At 34.8% G+C, this 19,653-nt stretch overlaps 3 protein-coding genes across 3 annotated transcripts; 2 read left to right on the plus strand and 1 right to left on the minus strand.

Annotated features, from left to right (window-relative positions):
• Positions 1–8,743: 8,743 nt before the first annotated feature.
• LOC116158582 (putative nuclease HARBI1) lies at positions 8,744–9,544 on the plus strand. Its single transcript, XM_031471386.1, has 3 exons — positions 8,744–8,993; positions 9,051–9,195; positions 9,248–9,544. The coding sequence occupies exons 1-3, from the start codon at positions 8,794–8,796 to the stop codon at positions 9,542–9,544; spliced, it is 642 nt and encodes a 213-aa protein (XP_031327246.1). The 5' UTR covers positions 8,744–8,793.
• Positions 9,545–10,139: 595 nt separating this feature from the next.
• On the minus strand, positions 10,140–12,170 carry LOC116160652. The gene is made up of 7 exons (XM_031473903.1): positions 11,528–12,170; positions 11,281–11,475; positions 11,107–11,223; positions 10,902–11,015; positions 10,623–10,852; positions 10,322–10,484; positions 10,140–10,273 (listed from the first exon to the last, which is right to left on the minus strand). The coding sequence occupies exons 1-7, from the start codon at positions 11,778–11,780 to the stop codon at positions 10,176–10,178; spliced, it is 1,170 nt and encodes a 389-aa protein (XP_031329763.1). The 5' UTR covers positions 11,781–12,170; the 3' UTR covers positions 10,140–10,175.
• Positions 12,171–12,852: 682 nt separating this feature from the next.
• LOC116159214 lies at positions 12,853–18,203 on the plus strand. The gene is made up of 2 exons (XM_031472162.1): positions 12,853–14,506; positions 15,022–18,203. Exons 1-2 carry the CDS (start codon positions 13,862–13,864, stop codon positions 17,794–17,796), a joined length of 3,420 nt encoding a protein of 1,139 aa, XP_031328022.1. The 5' UTR covers positions 12,853–13,861; the 3' UTR covers positions 17,797–18,203.
• Positions 18,204–19,653: the final 1,450 nt, after the last annotated feature.

A 19,653-nucleotide genomic window follows, 5' to 3' on the forward strand; every position in this document is an offset into this window, starting at 1 on the left:
TGCACATCTCATAAAATTATTTTCAAGATTTTCAGGCAGATTCTCAACCAAATTACTTTTACAAAGCTTACTCAATGAATTAAAGTATGGCCTAATGTTCTATGCCATTTTTCTTTAAGCAACATTTTATTTTCAGTTTCAACTTTGTTCTTAATAATTACATTAGCATTGATTTCCTTTTGAACTAAAAAACACTTTATGTAATACAGATTATTACGTTTTTTGGCTATTCCAATTATCTCGTCTTGTTTATTATAAATTTTGCTAACATCAGCTTCGGATATAATTTTGTTATTTTTAGTAATTTTACTGTAACTTAAGAGATTATTATTCATTTCTTCTACAAAGAAAACATTTTTAATTGTTACAGTTGAGACTTTATCATATACAAAGAAATTACACAAAACAGTACCTATCTTAGTAGTTGCCTGTAGTGTTTGACCATCTCCAAGTTTAACATTATTAGGAGTTTTTAAGATAATACATTCAGAAAAATATTTGTCATTATTGATTATGTGGTCTGTACACCCACTGTCAAGCACCCAAGTAACTTCATTACCATTATAAACTTCATTACAAATTTCACTACTTACAGTTTCACCGTAATTTACATTTACCATAAAAACACTGCTGTTTGGGTTGTGTTGAGCTGATTGAACCTTGGATTGAAAATGCCCCCTGCCTCGATAACTGCCTCGCCTACCTTGAAAACGCCTGCCTCGGAAATTACCACGGTTAATACCTGGCCCATAGGTACCCTGATTGCTTTGGGACTGGTCACGTGACGCATTGTAACTTGATCCTGCTCTGCCTCTGCAATACTTCTGTATATGGCCGAAATTTCCACAAGAATAACATCGTTGTTCCCGATATGTTGGCTTAGAATGACTAGATGCCATAAAAACATTTGACCTTCCTTCGGCAGTGGTAGTCGATCGCTGACCATTCTCCAACGACTTCAGCTTAATTTTTTGCTTTAAGAATTCACATGTTCTATCTGTTTCGGGAAGTACATCTATAAGGTCTCCAATATAACTATACGAGCTCGGCACATATAATTCAACTTTTCACTTTCTTTCACGATAGCTCCCGCAGCTTTCAAATCATTTATCCCCTTTTCAAAGGAATCGAAAAAGGAATTTACGTCGGAGTAATTGTCCTGTTTAATATTCTCGATTGCACTTCGATGCACAATTTGAAGTGCTGTTGACTGTCGGCTGTACATCTCGTCAAACTTTAGCAATATTTTACGAGCTGAATCCAGGTCGGACACATATTCTAACTGCTTGTTAGAAATGGCGCTGTATATATAATTAATAGCCTTAATTTCCATATAATTCCAATCTTCGGCTTTATCTGCATCAGTCTTATCACGAATAACTACTTCTTTACATTTTTTAAATTCCAAAAACTTACATAAACGTATCTTCCAGTTTGCATAATCCACACCATCAAATATGGGTATAACAACGTCGTCGTATTTCATGAGTGGCATCGTAAAAAAAAAATTTTCCTTTAGAACGTAACAACGGGACGTAAATTTTTACCAAGATCACTTTACTTTTTATTAAATCTTCAAACCAAGGTCTGCTACCATGTTAAAATAAATAATAATGCCCAAAAGACAACGTACATTCTTTATTTGCACAAATGCGTTCAATTCAATTCAATGACGACCTTCATCTTATAACATTTACAAGCAACTACTAAAAGAACTAAAATTCCGTTTTACAAAATACATAGATATATAAATACATAGATACAGCCATACCCCAACATAGTTCAAAAGGACGTACCATCTGTTACCATCACTTTCGGCACATTAATTACGTATAGCGCTATCCTTTATAGAGGTACCCTGAGCATGGAAGACAAGATTCGCATTATTTATTATAACTGTCAATCAAATTGTTAGCACAAATCACAAAGAAAATGATCAGATTTGGGACTTTACAACATAAATAAACCGCCCTTTTATTTATTTAAATCGCTTAGCAGCAAGAAATGTTACATTTAAAATGGAAGATGTTACTTAGAAAGCTGGCAAATGAAGAATTTGAAAAAATTACAGCTGACAACTGGAAGAAAGTGTGTGAACATGTGGAAAGTGATTAATTTAAAAGAGAAGTTATATTGGTTGATGTTTCTGAACTTTATAATAAGTGTTAATAATGACAGTGATGATTCGGATTTGTCAATTTCATCTGACGATGATTCGGATTGTGAACTTTTACAAACGTAATAAATGTTCACTAAATGAGTATTATCACCAATTGGATATCATTGTTAAGATGTTGTATTTATTTTAAATAAATGTACACGTGTAGCTTACTTACTACAATTAGCACTATAATTTCAAAAAGAAACCCCACCGATTGGACATATGCCGAAAGGTAGGCAAGACGCGTAGCGACCAAAATTTGATATTGCACGCACACACAGTCTATAAATCTCGTTTTCCTAAGAATATTGCACGGATCCTTCTTTGTGATCATGATACAAACGCACTGCATCAGCATCATATAGGCCAAAATGATAATTGGAAACGAATTCACTTCCTGTCGCAACTTAATCTCCGTTACCATTACGCCTAAAACCATGCAATTAAAATTAAAATGATGAACATAAACTTTACTTACTTACGGTTTTTTTGATATTCTGCAAGCCAGCAATGAATTCACTGCAGCACATCATGCCAAACAAGGTAAACATAGTCCCAAATTTGAATGGCGTAGCTCTATGTAATAAAACTGTTTCAGGAATAGCAATTATGGACGCGTCTATCATTATGGCAAGCACTAATGTTATTCGTATTCAATTGAAAACGCAATAATTACATAATATTTAGTGAAAAAACCGCCCATCATGTTTAGGGCGAATATTTTTAGTTAGATTTGATTTCGCGCGATCGTGATATGTGTCAACTGTCACATGACTTATGGGACGCGCTAAGTTTGTTTTAAGCGTCCGATTCGCGTACGACATAGTGGTTAATGCAATAAAAAGAGATAGAACATGTTTCTTCTTGGTTAGAAAGTAATGGAGAGATGTACAAATTTCTTTGATATGTTTTTTAAAAACCGAGGTACAAGGCGCCTATGAACTGAATCTGAAATGACCTATAAAAGGACAAAATAGTTTATAAAGTATACGGTTTTACAGTTGCTTTGGAAATTAGGTCGATGTTGGATATTGTAGTAAATATAGTACAGATTAATCCTACGGATTTTTATTTTCGATATTTATCATATTTTTTGAAATAATTAGAGTCGTTGATAAAACGAATTTAAAGGATAACTGGAGTTCTATTTTCGCGATGAACATGGTTTTTGGCGATTTATAATCTGCTAATAAAGCACTTTAATCCTACGGATAGCAATTTTTTTCATCTTTTATAGAAAAGCGCCAAATTGGTAAAAAGATTTGTGTGACGTCACGAATTTTTCAGTGATTTAAATCGAAGTTAGGCAGCTTAGATTGCACCTCATACCTTCCGGCGAAATTGACTGTTGCTTTTGTACCTCGCTAATTATATGGTAATTAGATGATTAAATATGCATTATGACACAAATAAAGGGGAAATTCCTTTAAATATACACCTTTTTACCATCTTGTCGAGTTTCTTGTGGCTTATACTTTCAGTGCGGGTATCTATAACTTTTTAGCGCATTTCCACAAAAAAAAAATGCGCTATTGTGGCCACTTTGTCCGTCCGTCCGTCCGTCCGTCCGTCCGCTAACTTTGCGACGCTACTAGTTTTTTTATCTTAAGAGCTATTGTTCTACTTTTTTCGCTATTTGGTTCGTTATGGTGTCGAGTACCAAGGAAGGAATTTTTTCTGTACCGCTTACAAAAAAAGTTATTGTAAAAAAAACAAAAAACCGTTTTTTACATGTTCCATAATTTTACACTTTTGCCGTTTATTAACGATCCTAGAGATCGTTTATAATTTTGCATTGCTATCTGTCGTCTGCCTGTTGGTCTGTCCGTCTGTTCCTTTGTCTGTCTGTCCATCTATCTGTCCGTGTGAACGATAACTTTGTTTAGAAATGTTCGATCGCTTTTACATCTCCGTTAGTTATGAACTGAATTGCATGAAATTCAATATGGGCATAGCTTTAACCATATAATACGCAATGCCAAAAGTTGAATCGAATCGATTCAAAATTCACAGTGCCCTTTTCGCATCTCGACCATTTATAAACCGAATTGCAAACTTTTTTATTTATGGAAGAATTTAAACGAAATTTGATACATAGGCACTTGGGATAAGGGAAAATCAAACGCCAATTTCAAAATTTGGTTTTGCGCATGCGCAGTGCCAACTTTTTTATTTATGGAAGAATTTAAGCGAAATTTGATACATAGGCACTTGGGATAAAGGAAAATCAAACGCCAATTTCAAAATTTGGTTTTGCGCATGCGCAGTGCCAACTTTTTTTATTTATGGAAGAATTTAAACGAAATTTGATACATAGGCACTTGGAATAAAGGAAAATCAAACGCCAATTTCAAAATTTGATTTTGCGCATGCGCAGTGCCAACTTTTGTATTTATGGAAGAATTTAAACGAAATTTGATACAGAAGCACTTCGAATAAAGGAAAATCAAACGCCAATTTCAAAATTTGGTTTTGCGCATGCGCAGTGCCAACTTTTTATTTATGGAAGAATTTAAACGAAATTTGATACATAGGCACTTGGGATAAAGGAAAATCAAACGCCAATTTCAAAATTTTGTTTTGCGCATGCGCAGTGCCAACTTTTTTATTTATGGAAGAATTTAAACGAAATTTGATACATAGGCACTTGGGATAAAGGAAAATCAAACGCCAATTTCAAACTTTGGTTTTGCGCATGCGCAGTGCCAACTTTTTTATTTATGGAAGAATTTAAACGAAATTTGATACATAGGCACTTGGAATAAAGGAAAATCTAGCGCCAATTTCAAAATTTTATTTTGCGCATGCGCCGTGCCAACTTTTTTATCTATGGAACTATTTAAGTGAAATTTGATACTTAGGCGCTTGGAACAAAGGAAAATCTAACATTAGTTTAAAATTTAGGTTTGCGCATGCGCAGTTCCAACTTTCTTATTTAGAAAAGCATTGAAATGAAATTCTTCGCATAAACTGAAATTGAAGTAGCACGCCAACAATGGATTGCCCATGTGCAACGCTATCTTTCATATTTGTGGGCGGATTTTTACGATTTTAACAAAAGTTGCATCTTACAAATGGGAAATGAATGCAAGTGGAAATGCGCTTTATGTAAATCGTTTACGATTACTTTTTAACTTGTTATTTTTTCCGCTGTTTTTTAATCCTACTGACCCCTCGTTCGCACGGCACATATGTACGGCAAAATGACCGAAACGTAATTTTGACCGAATGGAACGCAGTATAATCTGCTAACAAAGTCCACTATTCGTACGGATAGCTATTTTTTCATCTTTTATAGAAAAGGTCCAACTTTGAAAAAAGATTTGGGTGATTTAATCACTTTCGCAGTTCCTTTTATCAATAGCGGTTCCGCTTTAACACTTTTTAGACTTTCTATGAAAATTAAATTCATTTAAGCACGTAAATAACAAATAGGTAATTTGGTCAATAATGATCATAGTAAATACCCAGCAACGAATTTATTGCGATAAATCTTTATTGAATATAAAACATTAGGGATACGTCTCACAACAACAGTGAAGGGACTCATAAGTATCAGGAAAAGATGATTTTAAAAAATAGACAAAGAAATGTTATACTTTTATATAAAATATACAAATATTTACAATAAGAAAAAATACTTTATTAAATAATTAATGCATAGTGTTGCACCTCCCCCTCAACTCATGTAAATTGTTCTCAGGTCTTGTTCTCTACTTCTTCGTGGATCTACCAATTCCGGGATTAGCGAGTTGTAATAAAAGTCAGACAACTTCTCCGCCATTTTGGTAGTCCAAAAAACGTCATCTCTACAAAAACAAATTAACATATCTTTTCACAGAAAAAATGCGAATTATTTATTACCTTTCGATTTGTTCCACATGTCCTCTGGTGTATACTATGAAGTAACAAATATTTCTATTTGTTATGTGCAGTTGCCCTTGTACTTGATAGTAATAGCTATGGGTTTTTTTCAAACACCATGTGTCACCTGGTTCCAATTTAATTAGGGTCATTATGTAAGGTTGAAAACTCTTCTTCCTTATAAATGTTTGTATGTTTCTTATGCCTGCCTAAACTGTTCATCCGATTGCGATGAAACTTTGGAAAATGGTTGAACGTATGCTTCCTAAGGTTTCACATATATTAAAATGCTTCCCAAATTCTCAACCAAACGGGAAAAACGGAATTTTTCTGGGAATGGGGTACGAGCGCGTGAAAAAGTGTTCGAAATTCTCACGGGACTACTGTAATACTAATTACTATACTACATTTTATTTTGCATTTTTGGATATTACAATTAAATTATGTGAATAGTAAGTTAGAATGTTATTATTCTGACATTGCAAAATAAAAACCTAATACGTTATGCGGGACAGTATGTTTACTCTCGCGTTCCTGCGGCCGACATTCAATAGTAACGGATACCCCATTACGCAATCATAATTATCTATCGACCATATTTACTGTGTTCTATTTTTTAAATACGTTTATCTCTGAGATAACAGCGTGGAAACGAAAAGTTTGATTTTTTGACATGTGATCATATGTTACTACCCATGTAATATAAATTTTAGATCTTTTTGCGTAGAATCCTGTGGCTTAATCAAATTTTTGGACCACCGTTTCTGAGATTTGACCCAAAATAGGTATCTTTTAAATGGAACGCCCTATATCTATAACATAATTTTTTTTTCATTCTTTATCCTGATTACAATTATGTATCAGCATTATTGACTGGTATAGTTTGCCTTAGTTACCATGGATATAATAAAAAAACCATAATCTCTACTTAATCTGCTATTTGTATTTCAAACAATAAAAACTTACGTTTTTAATCATTTTCATGGGTAAAATTGAAAAATTTATATAGGTTGTGATACATCAGTGTAATTAGGACAAAGAAACCAAACAACTGATTTTATGAAACATACGGTGTTTACCAACTTCGGATCAAATCTCAGAGTGGTCCAAAACTTTTTTTTACTAGTCCACTAGATTCTACGTAAAAATATCTAAAACTGACAGTTATTATTACCTTTCTTCTATTTTGCATGGGTAGCAAGATATGATAACATCAAAAACCTAAAACTTTCGCTTTCCTCCTGTATATCAACAAACGTAACTAGATTGCTTCGGTTTGTGGTGTCTCAATCTAAATTGGACACCGACCAAATTTTCATATAGGTACTTTATAATAATGAGGTACCTAACCATCGGCCTAATTTACAATCGCCGGTAATAATAGTGCACCATATGCAAAATATTGCTTTAGAGAAAAATATCCATACTTGAAAAACGCAAAATCCTTTGAATAAACACTAAACAGGAAAATACGTAAACTAATAGTATTTTAATTACCATGCAATAAATAAACAAGATGAATTTATTAATATCAATAGAAAAGCTCATTAGGCAAGTGTTATTAGGCTCCTTGCATTTATAATTAAATCCATTGAAAGGTTATAAATAAAGAGACATCAAATAGAATGGGACAAATTCAATCATCTCTTTCTACTTGTAACATGCTCTTTTGAAGAGGTTAGGCAACTTTACACACTCCGTTTAGCACAACAAATTTACTTCAGAGGCGCCTTAAGGATGGCTGTATCTAGGTATTTATATATCTATGACAAAATAGTACACACAGCGACATCTCGCTATCAGTTAAAGGAACCATAACACAGAAAACATTAGGAACATATAAAGTATATTTTACTTGACAGGCTCTTCAATTCATTTACATCATCCATAGCTTTGCTAGCTATAAACACAGAAAACATTAGGAACATAAAAGTATATTTTACTTGACAGGCTCTTCAATTCATTTACATCATCCATAGCTTTGCTAGCTATAATAATGTCATCGACGTATAGTATGAGATAAGTTTCGGTTCCTCGTGCGACTTTATAGTAGAGACAGCTGTCTGCTTCCGACTGAATTAGATCATGGTCACTGGCGAACTTATTAAACTTTTTCAGCACAAAGGCGCCTGCTTCAAACCGTACAACGCTTTACGCAACTTGCAAACTTTTTCTTTTTCTGCTTTCAACCCTTTCGGTAGCTCCATAAATATTATTCGTCAAGTTCTCCATGTAGAAAAGCCGACTTGACGTCCATATGCTGACAGTAAAGATTCTTATGACTGATTACAGCAAGAAATGTCCTCAATGTTGTTAGTCTGTAAAATACGAAAGTATTCAATGAGTGCGTTTTTAAAGTGTTCCTGCTGGTCGAACACTTTTTAGTTGAACAGAATGATTCATTGGTCGAGCGTGTGTTCGAATCCCGCATTAAAAAACGACGCTTTGTGCAACTAACGTAACCTATATCCCATAGAGTAGTTTGTCTATGTTTATGCTATAACCTCAAACCGCACTCTTTTGAAATTGGTGTTGAAGTATTTTGATATTGTTTAATAATGGATATAAATGAGCAAAACGATGTGATCAATCTTGTATTGGCCCGTGGGCACGCCTTGTTTCACTGTAGCAGTAAGTCCAAGCGTTAAGAAAGTCTTTGTGCAGCATATACATATTTTTAAGGGAAATCAAAGCGGTTTCAGACTCTATTGCAAATAATCACCATTTACAACAAAAGAAGACGACGTCTTACACATAATAGAATTGAGATGTATGAAGACGTAGTACTACGATATTTACACGAAGATTTCCACTCACATTTCAGAATGTCTCGTAGTAGTATGGCTGTCTTAATTAACATTTGTGGTTTATGCAAGGCCTCCAAAAAGATTGTTGGTAGACCAGAAGTGCCTATTTCTTTACAATGTTTAATTTGTGTGTGGGTTTTAGCCAATCAAGAAAGCTATAGGTTTGTATTATGTGAATACCTTGTATAACAAAAATAGTAATCCGTTAATTGCTTCAGATCTATTGGTGATCGCTTCAATGTCTCAAAGAGCTCCATATTTCACTGCCTAATAAGAGTATGTAAAATTCTGAACAGCAAAGGTTCTGTATTTATAAAATGGCCAAAAGGAAATGATGCTATTAAAACAATAGCTGGTTTCAAGGTATTTTTTTTAGTTTCCCTACCTTAGAAGTATTAACATTTTTTCTTTGTAGAAAATAAAATCATTTCCTGGAGTGTTGGGTGCTATAGACGGGTGCCATATTAATATATGTCCACCCAAGCACAATTCTGCCACTTACATCAATAGAAAAGGCAGACCATCTATGATATTACAAGGCGTATGTGACCATAATTGTATATTTACTGACTGCTTTGTGGGATACCCGGGGTCGGTTCATGATGCCCGGGTTTTTCAACATTCTACAGTACGTGTAAAATGTAACGATGATGTACTTTTCCCACAAAGTTCACATTTATTGAGTGATTCAGCCTACCCAATACCCACATAGCACACAGGTGTACTATGTACGTACATAACACGTAATTATTAGACGTAACAAATGTACACTGTACATGGACACACGTACAATGTACTGTACATGGACGTACATTTAAAGTCCATTTGTCACAACATTGTACCTATAGTGTACGTACACTATTTACGTCCATCGTACGTACCTATTGCATGTACATTGTAGATATTATTATATACACTGTACGTACATAAGAAGTACACAATAGTGAAAACATAACGTACAATGTACATATTTTGCATCTACTATAAATACTGCATACGTGCGATTTTGATGCATATTCAAAAACACAAATAAACTTTACTGAAACAGAACGTGTTTGGGCAGCATTGCTGTTAAACACGTTCTGAATATTAAAGTTTGCTTATAGTTTTTGGCGTTACTATTCAGTTCGTTTTACTCCAACTACCCGACACGTTCCTATACTTCCAGGTGATATATGTAGGAAATTTTTTTTAATTAAAATTGTTTACTAAAAAACCCAAAAGCTTCTCGCTAGGTTGCCTGATGGAGGTACTGATGATATCTAAAACCAAGTAAAATTTTAAAGCAATAAATTTATTCAGAAATTCACAGCGCTACATAAGTATATGAAACTAAAAGGTATTTATTTCTTGGATCTTTCCAAGCACCGTCTTAACCATTTCGTAATACTGCCTTCTACATCCTTCAATGTTGCAGAAGGGAACAAGTGCATTGATGATTCTTTAAAAGAAAACAATAAACTATGGCTTCACACATAGAAATACTTACTTATTAGAAGTTCATTCAATTTGAGTTTAGTAAAAGGTTCCTTTTTGCGCCTTCCCAAAAAGCTAAATGTAGTACCACAGAAATTGTTTGTAATGAGCTTCTGTGTTGCACGAAAAACGAAATCATACGTGTCCTTCCCACCAATATGAGACACTTCTTTAACCTAGCCAAAACAAAGAAAAAGAAATATTAATTATTATGACAGTATATGATTCAACATTTTAATGTAAATATGCATGATATAGTACCAGATATGAAATACAAACTTTTTGGAAAATGACAAACCAAATATTCCACTTACGGCGCTCTCCATATGTTCTGGTGTACTTAAGTACATTTCCAAATCATTTAAATGCTCCTGCGAATCTATTGGTAGATTTGTCATAATCACAAAAAAGGATTCTGCATTATCATCAACGTTCTCTTGAGTTTGGGTACTATTCTGTGATTCCAAATTTGTTATTCTATTACTAATATCCATAAGGATGGATTGCAATATATTTTGTTTTTTAATGATTTGCTGGAGATATTCTTGAAAGTGAAACAATATAATACATTTATAATTTTACTGTAACCTTACTAATTGTTTGAGTTTCATCCTGACCATGGCCGTCACCTTTCCTTGATATTGCTTTACTACTTTGACCTTGCATTGTAGTTTCTACCATTGTATCATCTCTTGTCTGAGAGTTTTCTGTAAAAACATGAGTTAAAAAGGCATGTCATCTGCAGACAGGAAAGTAGATAGTTATGAGAAGACATATACAATGCAATTTAATGCTCACCTTTTCTTTTGTTCGGTGTATGTAATTCAGGTAAAATTAGTTCCTCACACTCCACATCTATTGATGCCGCACTGCAACTACTGTGTTGAGGTTCATCTGCGCGTCTTTCAAACGTTTCTACAAACAAAAGTGGAATAACAACATTGAAAGCAAAAAATGTAATTTTTTCCATACCTCTTATTGTCAGTTTTGGTGGTTCCGGTAATACTGACTCTTCATTTTCCTCGTCAATAGACGAAAAACTAAAGGTTTTTCTGAATATCTTCCGTTTTCGCGATGAAACAGTGGTAGCACCAGCTTCAGCACTTGACTCTAAATCTGAAGTTGTCATAGCAATCTGTGACTTTCGATTTGCTTCTTTGAATGTATCTACGTAAACAAAGGTTTAGAAATACTTGAAAAATTTTATGCAATACAATACCATATGTGGCATTCCTAAAAGGTTCACACGGAAACTCGAGCCATGTTTGGGCGTTAAATGATTCATGCTTTTCAATTGCAGTCCTGGTCAACTTATCGTTATAAGGGGGCCAATAACATTTGTCCTTATGTATCCACGATGTAGGTACAACGCACACCGAATTTTCTTTAGGGAATTTGACCACCGACCAAGTTGAGTTTAATGAATCCATATCCATAATAAACAGACAAAACTGGTGATTAATTAGCGACATTAAAGTCCAATGTCCATTATTATCCAATGTTAATCAGAATAATTACACAAATCCTCCTTTGTTAATTACTGATAATAAATTGCGCAAAAGTAGGAGGTGTAGATGGAATATTTTATTTTCCTTTTACTTCAAATAAAGTACTTCATCAAATTTGATATCTTCTGATAAAGAATGGACGAATTAAGCAACACTCGTCATTAATTCTTAGAAAATTTATATTCAGTTCTCAAATTCTGAATTAAAATAAGTATTTTTATGACAAATTTTGTATACAGTGTTGGACTCATATGGGAAACTGTTATTATTGGATTTAGGAAAAAGTTATTCTTCATAAAAAGTTCTGCATTATCTAAAACCTAAAATGCAATCATTAGATATTAATTTTTTTAAGCCGTATACGAGGTTTGTCAAAAAATATTAAAAGTACAATACAGAAAAATGTTGTAGTTATTTAAAATTGAAAGTTATATTCAAACATGCAATTACAGCTATTTAGCATGAAAATTTATAACTACAAATAATTTAATAATGTAAAACGTAAATAATCACCAAATCTTAATTTTTATGCTAAATAGCTGTAATTGCATATTTGAATAACTTTACAACATTTTTCTGTATTGTAAAAAATAAAGGTACTTTACTCTTGAGTAAGATTAATATTTTTTTACAAACCTCGTATACGGTTTAAAAAAATTAATATCTAATTGCATTTTAGGTTTTAGATAATGCAGAACTTTTTATGAAGAATAACTTTTTTTCCTGAAACCAATAATAACAAAGTTTCCCATATGAGTCCAACTTAAGTGAGCACACTGTATAAAACAAAAATTAAATGCTTCTACGCCTTCGTACCTGGGCCTTACTACATATCTATTTTTTTAAGCACAATGAATTTCTAAATAAAATTTTAATAATTTTTAAGATTACTTTCTTAAAGACTAAATATTCATTATTACACTATTCCTTTGAATGTAATAATGGTATTACCACAAACCCTTCATTATAAGGCATTTTAAAAAATTTACAGCAAATTAAATTTACATTCCACATTTCCGAGGGGTTGACCGCTGGGCAAATGTGGTGTACAGTCCCGAGGAAATGATGAGCAAATGTAGCAAATGTTGGGTAAATGTAGCGAATGTTCAGGAAATGTGGCAAATGTTAAGGAAATGTAGTAAATGATGAGGAAATGTAGCAAATGTTTAGGTAATGTGGCAAATGTTAAGGAAATGTAGAAAATAGTTTAGCAAATGTTTAAGAAATGTAGTAAATGTTTATGAAATATGACATATCAATGCGAGTATCAATGATTTGTAAATGTAAAGATAAATGTATATCAGACGCTTACAATTCGTGAAAATTATGCAAAAAAATGTGTTTTAACATTCGTTCATGTAGTGCAGTCGTAAATCATGTGCTAGAGTCCTTACCCTATACACCGAAAAAGTAATAGAATGATTGTTACATTTCGATTGCATACATTGCTTTTTTTGTTTTGAAATTTAAGAATCTCGGAGAGACTTCATTTCGAGTTCAATTGCAAAGATTATTGTTTGATACATAATCACAAATTTTTATGAATTCAATCGGATTAATAGAACAAAATTCTTATGGGAATTTTTACTTAGATTAAGTACAGTCAAGAAATACGACAAAGGCTATAACAAAATGTGACTTAATTGATTTTAAATGTTGTGATACACCTGCTCAAATTCAAAAGTTCAAAGAAAATGCCTACGGCTATGTGTAGTCCAAGCTATTTTCGAGAATAATAAGAATTGAAAAGGAAATATTGTTCTACGAATTATTTTCATTTTTATGAAGTACATAGCAACAAACATATATGTATATATGGCAACAAATAACAGTCGTAACGAGGTCGGAAATAAAGGTGGTTTATTTATGAATAGCATTTAACAGTGAGTCACCATGCCTCGCTCTATGCTGTGCATTTTTACTGCGATAGCATTTTCTTGAAGTATCAGTCTGACAATGAACTTCGTTCTTCATTCATAAAGTACCCTTATTCCCGTTTTTATCGTTGAATGCGCGGGTGGGTGTGCTCGTAAGTGTAACAAACAATGGCGGTAACAGCAAATATTGAGACAATCTCTGATTGGGGAGATACGGAGGATACATTTATCAATTCCATTGAACAAAAACTAGAAGTCCAAATTCCTCTATTCTTAAAAAATATAGTAAAAGTGTCCGGTTTAGCAAATAAAATCGGGATTAAAAATTTATCAGAGGACGATATTAATAGGCTAGAGGAGTTTGTAAAAGGCGAACTTGTCGACTTGATCGATAAAGAAGAGTATGAAAACTATTATGGGCCGTTGTTTAAGAAGAAGCCTACAAATTTTAAATTTCTTATGGGACACAGAAAGTTATTACTAGCCATGAGTGAATCACAACGTGAACTAACTACAACTACGTCTCAGCAACAAAATAAACGCAAAGTCAAACCTAGCCGAGAACCCAGCATTGCTTCGACGTGCAACAACACAAACCTTCAAATGGCTGAAAATTTATCAAAATATAGTACCAAAATAAAACAAAACATTGTGTCTTGGGTTTTGTTACTAAAAAAAGAGAGCAAAATCACAGAAGATGAAGAACGAGAATATACCACTAAAATAAAAAGCATAGAATACCAGTGTTCACCAGATGACGACGATTTTATTTGCTGTTATATCCCATGTTTCATTTGCGATGCGAAAGTAAAGGTATGCATTGCTTTTGTACGCTCGATTTTATGATTGGTATTTTATCTTAGCACTTAGAAATCAATTCCTGCATTAGATTTGTTAAAATTATTTTATGTATAAAATTTTGCTTTTGCTTAAATACGTCAGATATGTCAGAATCTATCTCAACATGTAGTTACTACATATATATCAAGTATTATCGGTATTACCCTCTGTAATATCATATGTACTAGGTAGAATAATGCACTCTGATTGACGAGAATTTCGTATACATAAAATAATAACAATTTTTAACTCTTTCCGAGACTCTTTCGATCTCATATAAAACGCTCACTTTGTAATGTCCAGATACCAATTACAGTTTTTGGATACTTTGACACAATTCCAGCGCAGCGAGGATTTTTTTAAAGTATCCTTGGAGTGTAATGTGTATCTGAACATTACTAAGGTACAGAACTATAAATATATAACTACTTGGAATACATTATCAACTTGTGCCCGGCGCCTGTTAACGTGTACTACTTCAATTTTAGGTGAAAAAACTGCCTAAGAATCACAACACCCATTGGTCTTTTTCGAATTTTTATCAACATGTTAACAAACATTTGAAAAATAAGGACTCAAATAAAGATAAATTCCAGGATAACTCTAAGCCAAAATCTAAGCGCACGATTCGCCAACCCACACTACATACATTCTGTTCTGAACCGTCTACTAGTTCTTCCTTTATACCCACCATCTCTAGAGTAGATGAGAAAATAGGTGAAGACGCACAAGAAACAAGATCAGATGTTGAAGTCGTAGTATCTGCTGTCTTATCATCAGAAGAAGAGGATGAAGATATCATTCAACCAAGAAAAAAAGCAAACAAGCAAATAATTTTATCAGACATTGAAAGCGGTACCGAACAGGATTTTCCTCGGGATTTTCAAACAGACGGAATTGTACATGAAGGGGCTTACAGTTCTGTTGAGCAATCGTTACACCAGCCCCAACAACAACCGACTTCGGTCCTTGTTGAAAACAAGTGGTTATCTCCGAAATACTCGCGCTGTGAAAGAAATCGACGTGGCCGCAAAAATTCTTTTGATGATGAAAAACAGCTGCTTATAACCAATTTTTATAAGCCACTAAAAGACATTGAGAAGGTGTTAATCGAAAATAGTCAATTAAAAGAAATAATTCAAGAACAAGCCAAAAAGTTCCGATTATTGGGTGACAAGGTTGGCGGTGCATCGTTAACGGGAGCTCCTGTGTCAATTTTTTTAAATATTATGCTTGATACAGCTGCTGCCAATGCTTCCAAAACGAAATCAAAAAACAGATTTGACGAAAGTGTAAAAAAATTCTGCTTGTACCTATTCTTAATTGGAGGGAGAATGCTATACGAGACATTATATGCAAATTTGAAAAACGTTATTCCTTCAATAACAACTTTACACCGTTCTATTACTAATTCAAATATACAAGAAGGGGAATTACGCTTTGCAGATCTGAGAAGATTTCTTGATAGTCGTGGATTGCCAAGCGTCGTGTGGATAAGCGAAGATGCGACAAAGATTACAGGGAAAATAGGATACTCTTCACACAATAACTTGGTGGTTGGATTTGTCATTCCACAGCATAATGGATTGCCACGTGAGAACTACTTCGAAGCAACTTCGGCACGAAGAATCCAACAGATCTTTGTGGAAGGAGAACGAGCTCAATATGGGTACGCAATCATGGCCCAATGTCCAATTGATAAAACCCCTTCGTTTTGTCTTAACATTTTCGGTACTAATAACAAATTCACGCATAATGATGTAATACAGCGATGGGAACAAATGAAGGTATCTGCACGTCGGTATAACATAGAACTTTTGGGTTTCTCGTCAGACGGGGACACGAGGTTGCTGAAAGCGATGCGGCTCACAACAAAACTTTCTAACCAGGTAACAGAAAAGTGGAAGTGGTTTCACATGCCATTAGATACTGGCAATATTTGCACTCAGGACACAGTTCACATCGGAACAAAATTAAAAACGCGTTTAATCAATCAAAAAGTCACGCTCGCTCTTGGAAATTTTATAGCATCATCGGATCATCTTAAAACTCTAATTGAGACTGTGTCTAAAGATAAACACCTTCTGACCTTAGGAGACCTAAATTCACAAGACAAAATGAATTTCCGATCTGTTGAAAAAATTATTGCTCCTAAAGTGTCTGAACTTCTTAAAAAAAGTGTTCCAAACAGCGAAGGAACTGTTGCATATCTTAAAATACTCAGATCTGTACTTGATGCTTTTCTCAGGAAAGACCTTAGTCCTGTAAGGCGATTGCAACTGATTTGGTATGCGGTCTTTTTTCTTCGTATATGGAGGAGTTGGGTAAGAAATTCCGAGTCATACACAGTGACTGAAAATTTTATAACTCTCAATGCGTACTTGTGTATTGAAATGAATGCTCATGCCCTGATTAAGATCATCCGAAAATTTAGGGAAGAAAAACTTGATACGGATTTTGCCACTTGGCTCTTCAGCTCTCAACCATGTGAGCAAATTTTTCGCGCTACCAGATCACTCACGTCAACGTACTCTACGATAGTTAATTTTAGTTTAATGGAAATGTTGAACAGAATTAATAAAATAGAGACTATTGTAAGTATTATGAGTGATTTGCGCGATACATTTGTATTTCCACGGGAAGGGTCATCTAGAATGGGAACTGCACATAACTCGATTGGTATTGTGTTCCCTTGTGATGAAGAAATCGAGTCAGTATGTATGACAGCATTGCAAGAGGCGATAAATGATTGCAAGTTATTGGGTATATATAACGATCGAGATAACGATGATACTCAAAACCTTTGGGAACAAATTATGATATTTGACGGGAGTATTGATTCACAACCGTATAAATTACAGGATCCAGATGCATTGGATTATCATTGTGTTGACTTAAATTTGTCAGAAGAATTTTCATATGAACCGGCTACGAATGATGTGTTACGCCAATTTGTTGACCAACAGGATGATAGCGAAACAAGCGAGGATCAAGAACAAGATGATGACCATAGTGATTCCTTAATCAACTTCCAGGATTTGAATTTCGCTGACGTTCCTGTTGAAGAACCAATTCATGAAAGAAGCCCCTATGTCAAAATCAAATGCCAAAATGGTCAAATTAAAACGATAAGAAAGAAAACATTGTGTTGGTTTTTGGACGATAATGTGAAAAGGTATTTAATGTGGCAGTTAATTAGTATTGTTGTAAATTGGATATATCAGGGTTGTAAAAACAAAAGAGGAGAAATACGCATTTTTTAGTAGTAATGTCAATTATTTAATTTGTATCGTGAAAAGAAATATAAAACCCAAAAGAAAACGGGTAGTTTTCAGCAAGCTTTGTTAACATTTTATGGCGACCGTGACAGGACACCGGGTTTGAGTGTTTTGGCTACGATATTTGTGTTAAATTGACATTTTAGTGGTGCGTTCGATTTCCGCGAAAAATGGAGCAACAAAGGCGATACCGCGACGTATGTCGTGATAGCTTTATGCGGGCCACCGACAAGCTACGGGGGTTATTAACTAAAACTCCTATAGATAGTGTTGCGTTGAAGGTGGCGGTTGAAATGCTGCGGCTTAAGCATTCAACTTTACAAAAAGCCGACGATGAAATAACAACGCTGTTGATGGGTGAGGCGGCCGACAGAGACGTCCTGGGAGCCGAACAAGCTACTTGCGCAGAATTCATGGAACAGTTCCTTGAGTTACAGCAGCAGGTGAGCGACCTAACCTCCAAGCCATCGACAGCAGCCGTTCCTTCCAGTGGCATCGGTAACAATGGGGTAAATCTTTACAACATACAAGGTAGGAGATTTATTACCGAAAGATTTTAAAAAATTTGATGGGAACGTGCGTGAATGGCTCGCGTTTTGGGCACAATTTGTGAAAATTCATCATCATACAGAACTCGATGAAATCGATAAAATTAGTTACTTAATACAAGCCACAGTTGCTGGCAGCCGTGCACGGCAGGTCGTAGAAAGCTACCCTGTGATGGCCGGTAACTATTCAAAAATTATAGACTCGTTAAAATCGCGGTACGGTCGAGAGGACTTGTTAATCGAAGTTTATGTACGCGAATTGTTGAAGTTGATTATTCAGAACGCGACTTCGACGCGAGAAATTGACTTAGTATCTCTCTACGATAAATTGGAAACTCAGTTGAGAGCGCTGGAGACGCTAGGCGTAACCACCGAGAAGTGCGCAGCAATGTTATTCCCACTTATTGAGTCGTGCTTGCCAGAGGAACTTCTTAGAGTGTGGCAAAAGGGCCGCGAACGCGTCTATAGCAAATTTATCAGATGCAATTCAGCGTGAAGAGATAAAACCTGCTAGGCGTTTAGCCAATTTAATGGCCTTCCTAAAAAGAGAAGTAGAGGGCGAGGAGCGCATTGCACTCGCTGCTGAGGGTTTTGGTATCTCTTCGGGAGGGAAAGCTAGCGTACGTAAACAATCCGGGAATGACTCGTACTGTAGATTAAGTCCTACGTTTAAGAAAAAGGTGATATCGCAAAACGCTGAACCGATAGCGACAGCCGCGGGGTTAGTAGTCCAAGATGGTTTGAGCTGTGTTTTTTGCGATAAAAATCACGAAAGTACAATGTGTGTTAAAGCTCAAAATTTTTCGCTAGAACAGCGCAAAGATATAGTAAAAAAGAAAGGGGCATGTTTTCGATGCCTGCGGGGTGGTCATAGCGTCAAGAGATGCCGCGCCACCGTAAAATGCATTATTTGTAAAAAGGAGCACGTACCCTTAATGTGTTCTACATTAACGGATCTGCAAGTAGCATCAAAACCAGAAGCAAATAATGCGCATGACAAATCGAAAGCGGCTAATCTACCTGAACAAGCCAAATCTGAGGATCTCGCGAATTTCACGTCAAGCCACGTTTTTCTGCAAACTTTTAGAGTCAATATTCGACATAACGGTGGCGAACGTGACGTGCGAGTACTAATCGACAACGGATCTCAAAGATCCTATATACTAAAAAGCACCAGCGACGCGTTAGGTCTTGAAGTAAAAAGACACGCGACGATAGCGCATGGGTTGTTTGGTGGAACAACAATAGAACGTAATCATTCTTGTTACGACGTTACGTTGGTAAAGGGAGATTA

This window comes from Photinus pyralis, unplaced genomic scaffold (genome assembly GCF_008802855.1).
Source record: "Photinus pyralis isolate 1611_PpyrPB1 unplaced genomic scaffold, Ppyr1.3 Ppyr1.4_LG1, whole genome shotgun sequence".
NCBI lineage: Eukaryota > Metazoa > Arthropoda > Insecta > Coleoptera > Lampyridae > Photinus > Photinus pyralis.

Excerpts from the sequence above, each read along its gene's own strand:
- LOC116160652 (XM_031473903.1), bottom strand. The coding sequence starts at position 11,780 with ATGTCGCTAATTAATCACCAGTTTTGTCTGTTTATTATGGATATGGAT. Across the intron at positions 11,224-11,280 it reads ACCAAAACTGACAATAAGAG|AAACGTTTGAAAGACGCGCA; the intron begins GTATGGAAAAAA and ends TTTTGTTTGTAG. Across the intron at positions 10,485-10,622 it reads CAGAACATATGGAGAGCGCC|GTTAAAGAAGTGTCTCATAT; the intron begins GTAAGTGGAATA and ends TGTTTTGGCTAG.
- LOC116158582 (XM_031471386.1), top strand. The coding sequence starts at position 8,794 with ATGTATGAAGACGTAGTACTACGATATTTACACGAAGATTTCCACTCA. Across the intron at positions 8,994-9,050 it reads GCCAATCAAGAAAGCTATAG|ATCTATTGGTGATCGCTTCA; the intron begins GTTTGTATTATG and ends TAATTGCTTCAG. Across the intron at positions 9,196-9,247 it reads AAACAATAGCTGGTTTCAAG|AAAATAAAATCATTTCCTGG; the intron begins GTATTTTTTTTA and ends TTTTCTTTGTAG.
- LOC116159214 (XM_031472162.1), top strand. The coding sequence starts at position 13,862 with ATGGCGGTAACAGCAAATATTGAGACAATCTCTGATTGGGGAGATACG. Across the intron at positions 14,507-15,021 it reads TTTGCGATGCGAAAGTAAAG|GTGAAAAAACTGCCTAAGAA; the intron begins GTATGCATTGCT and ends CTTCAATTTTAG.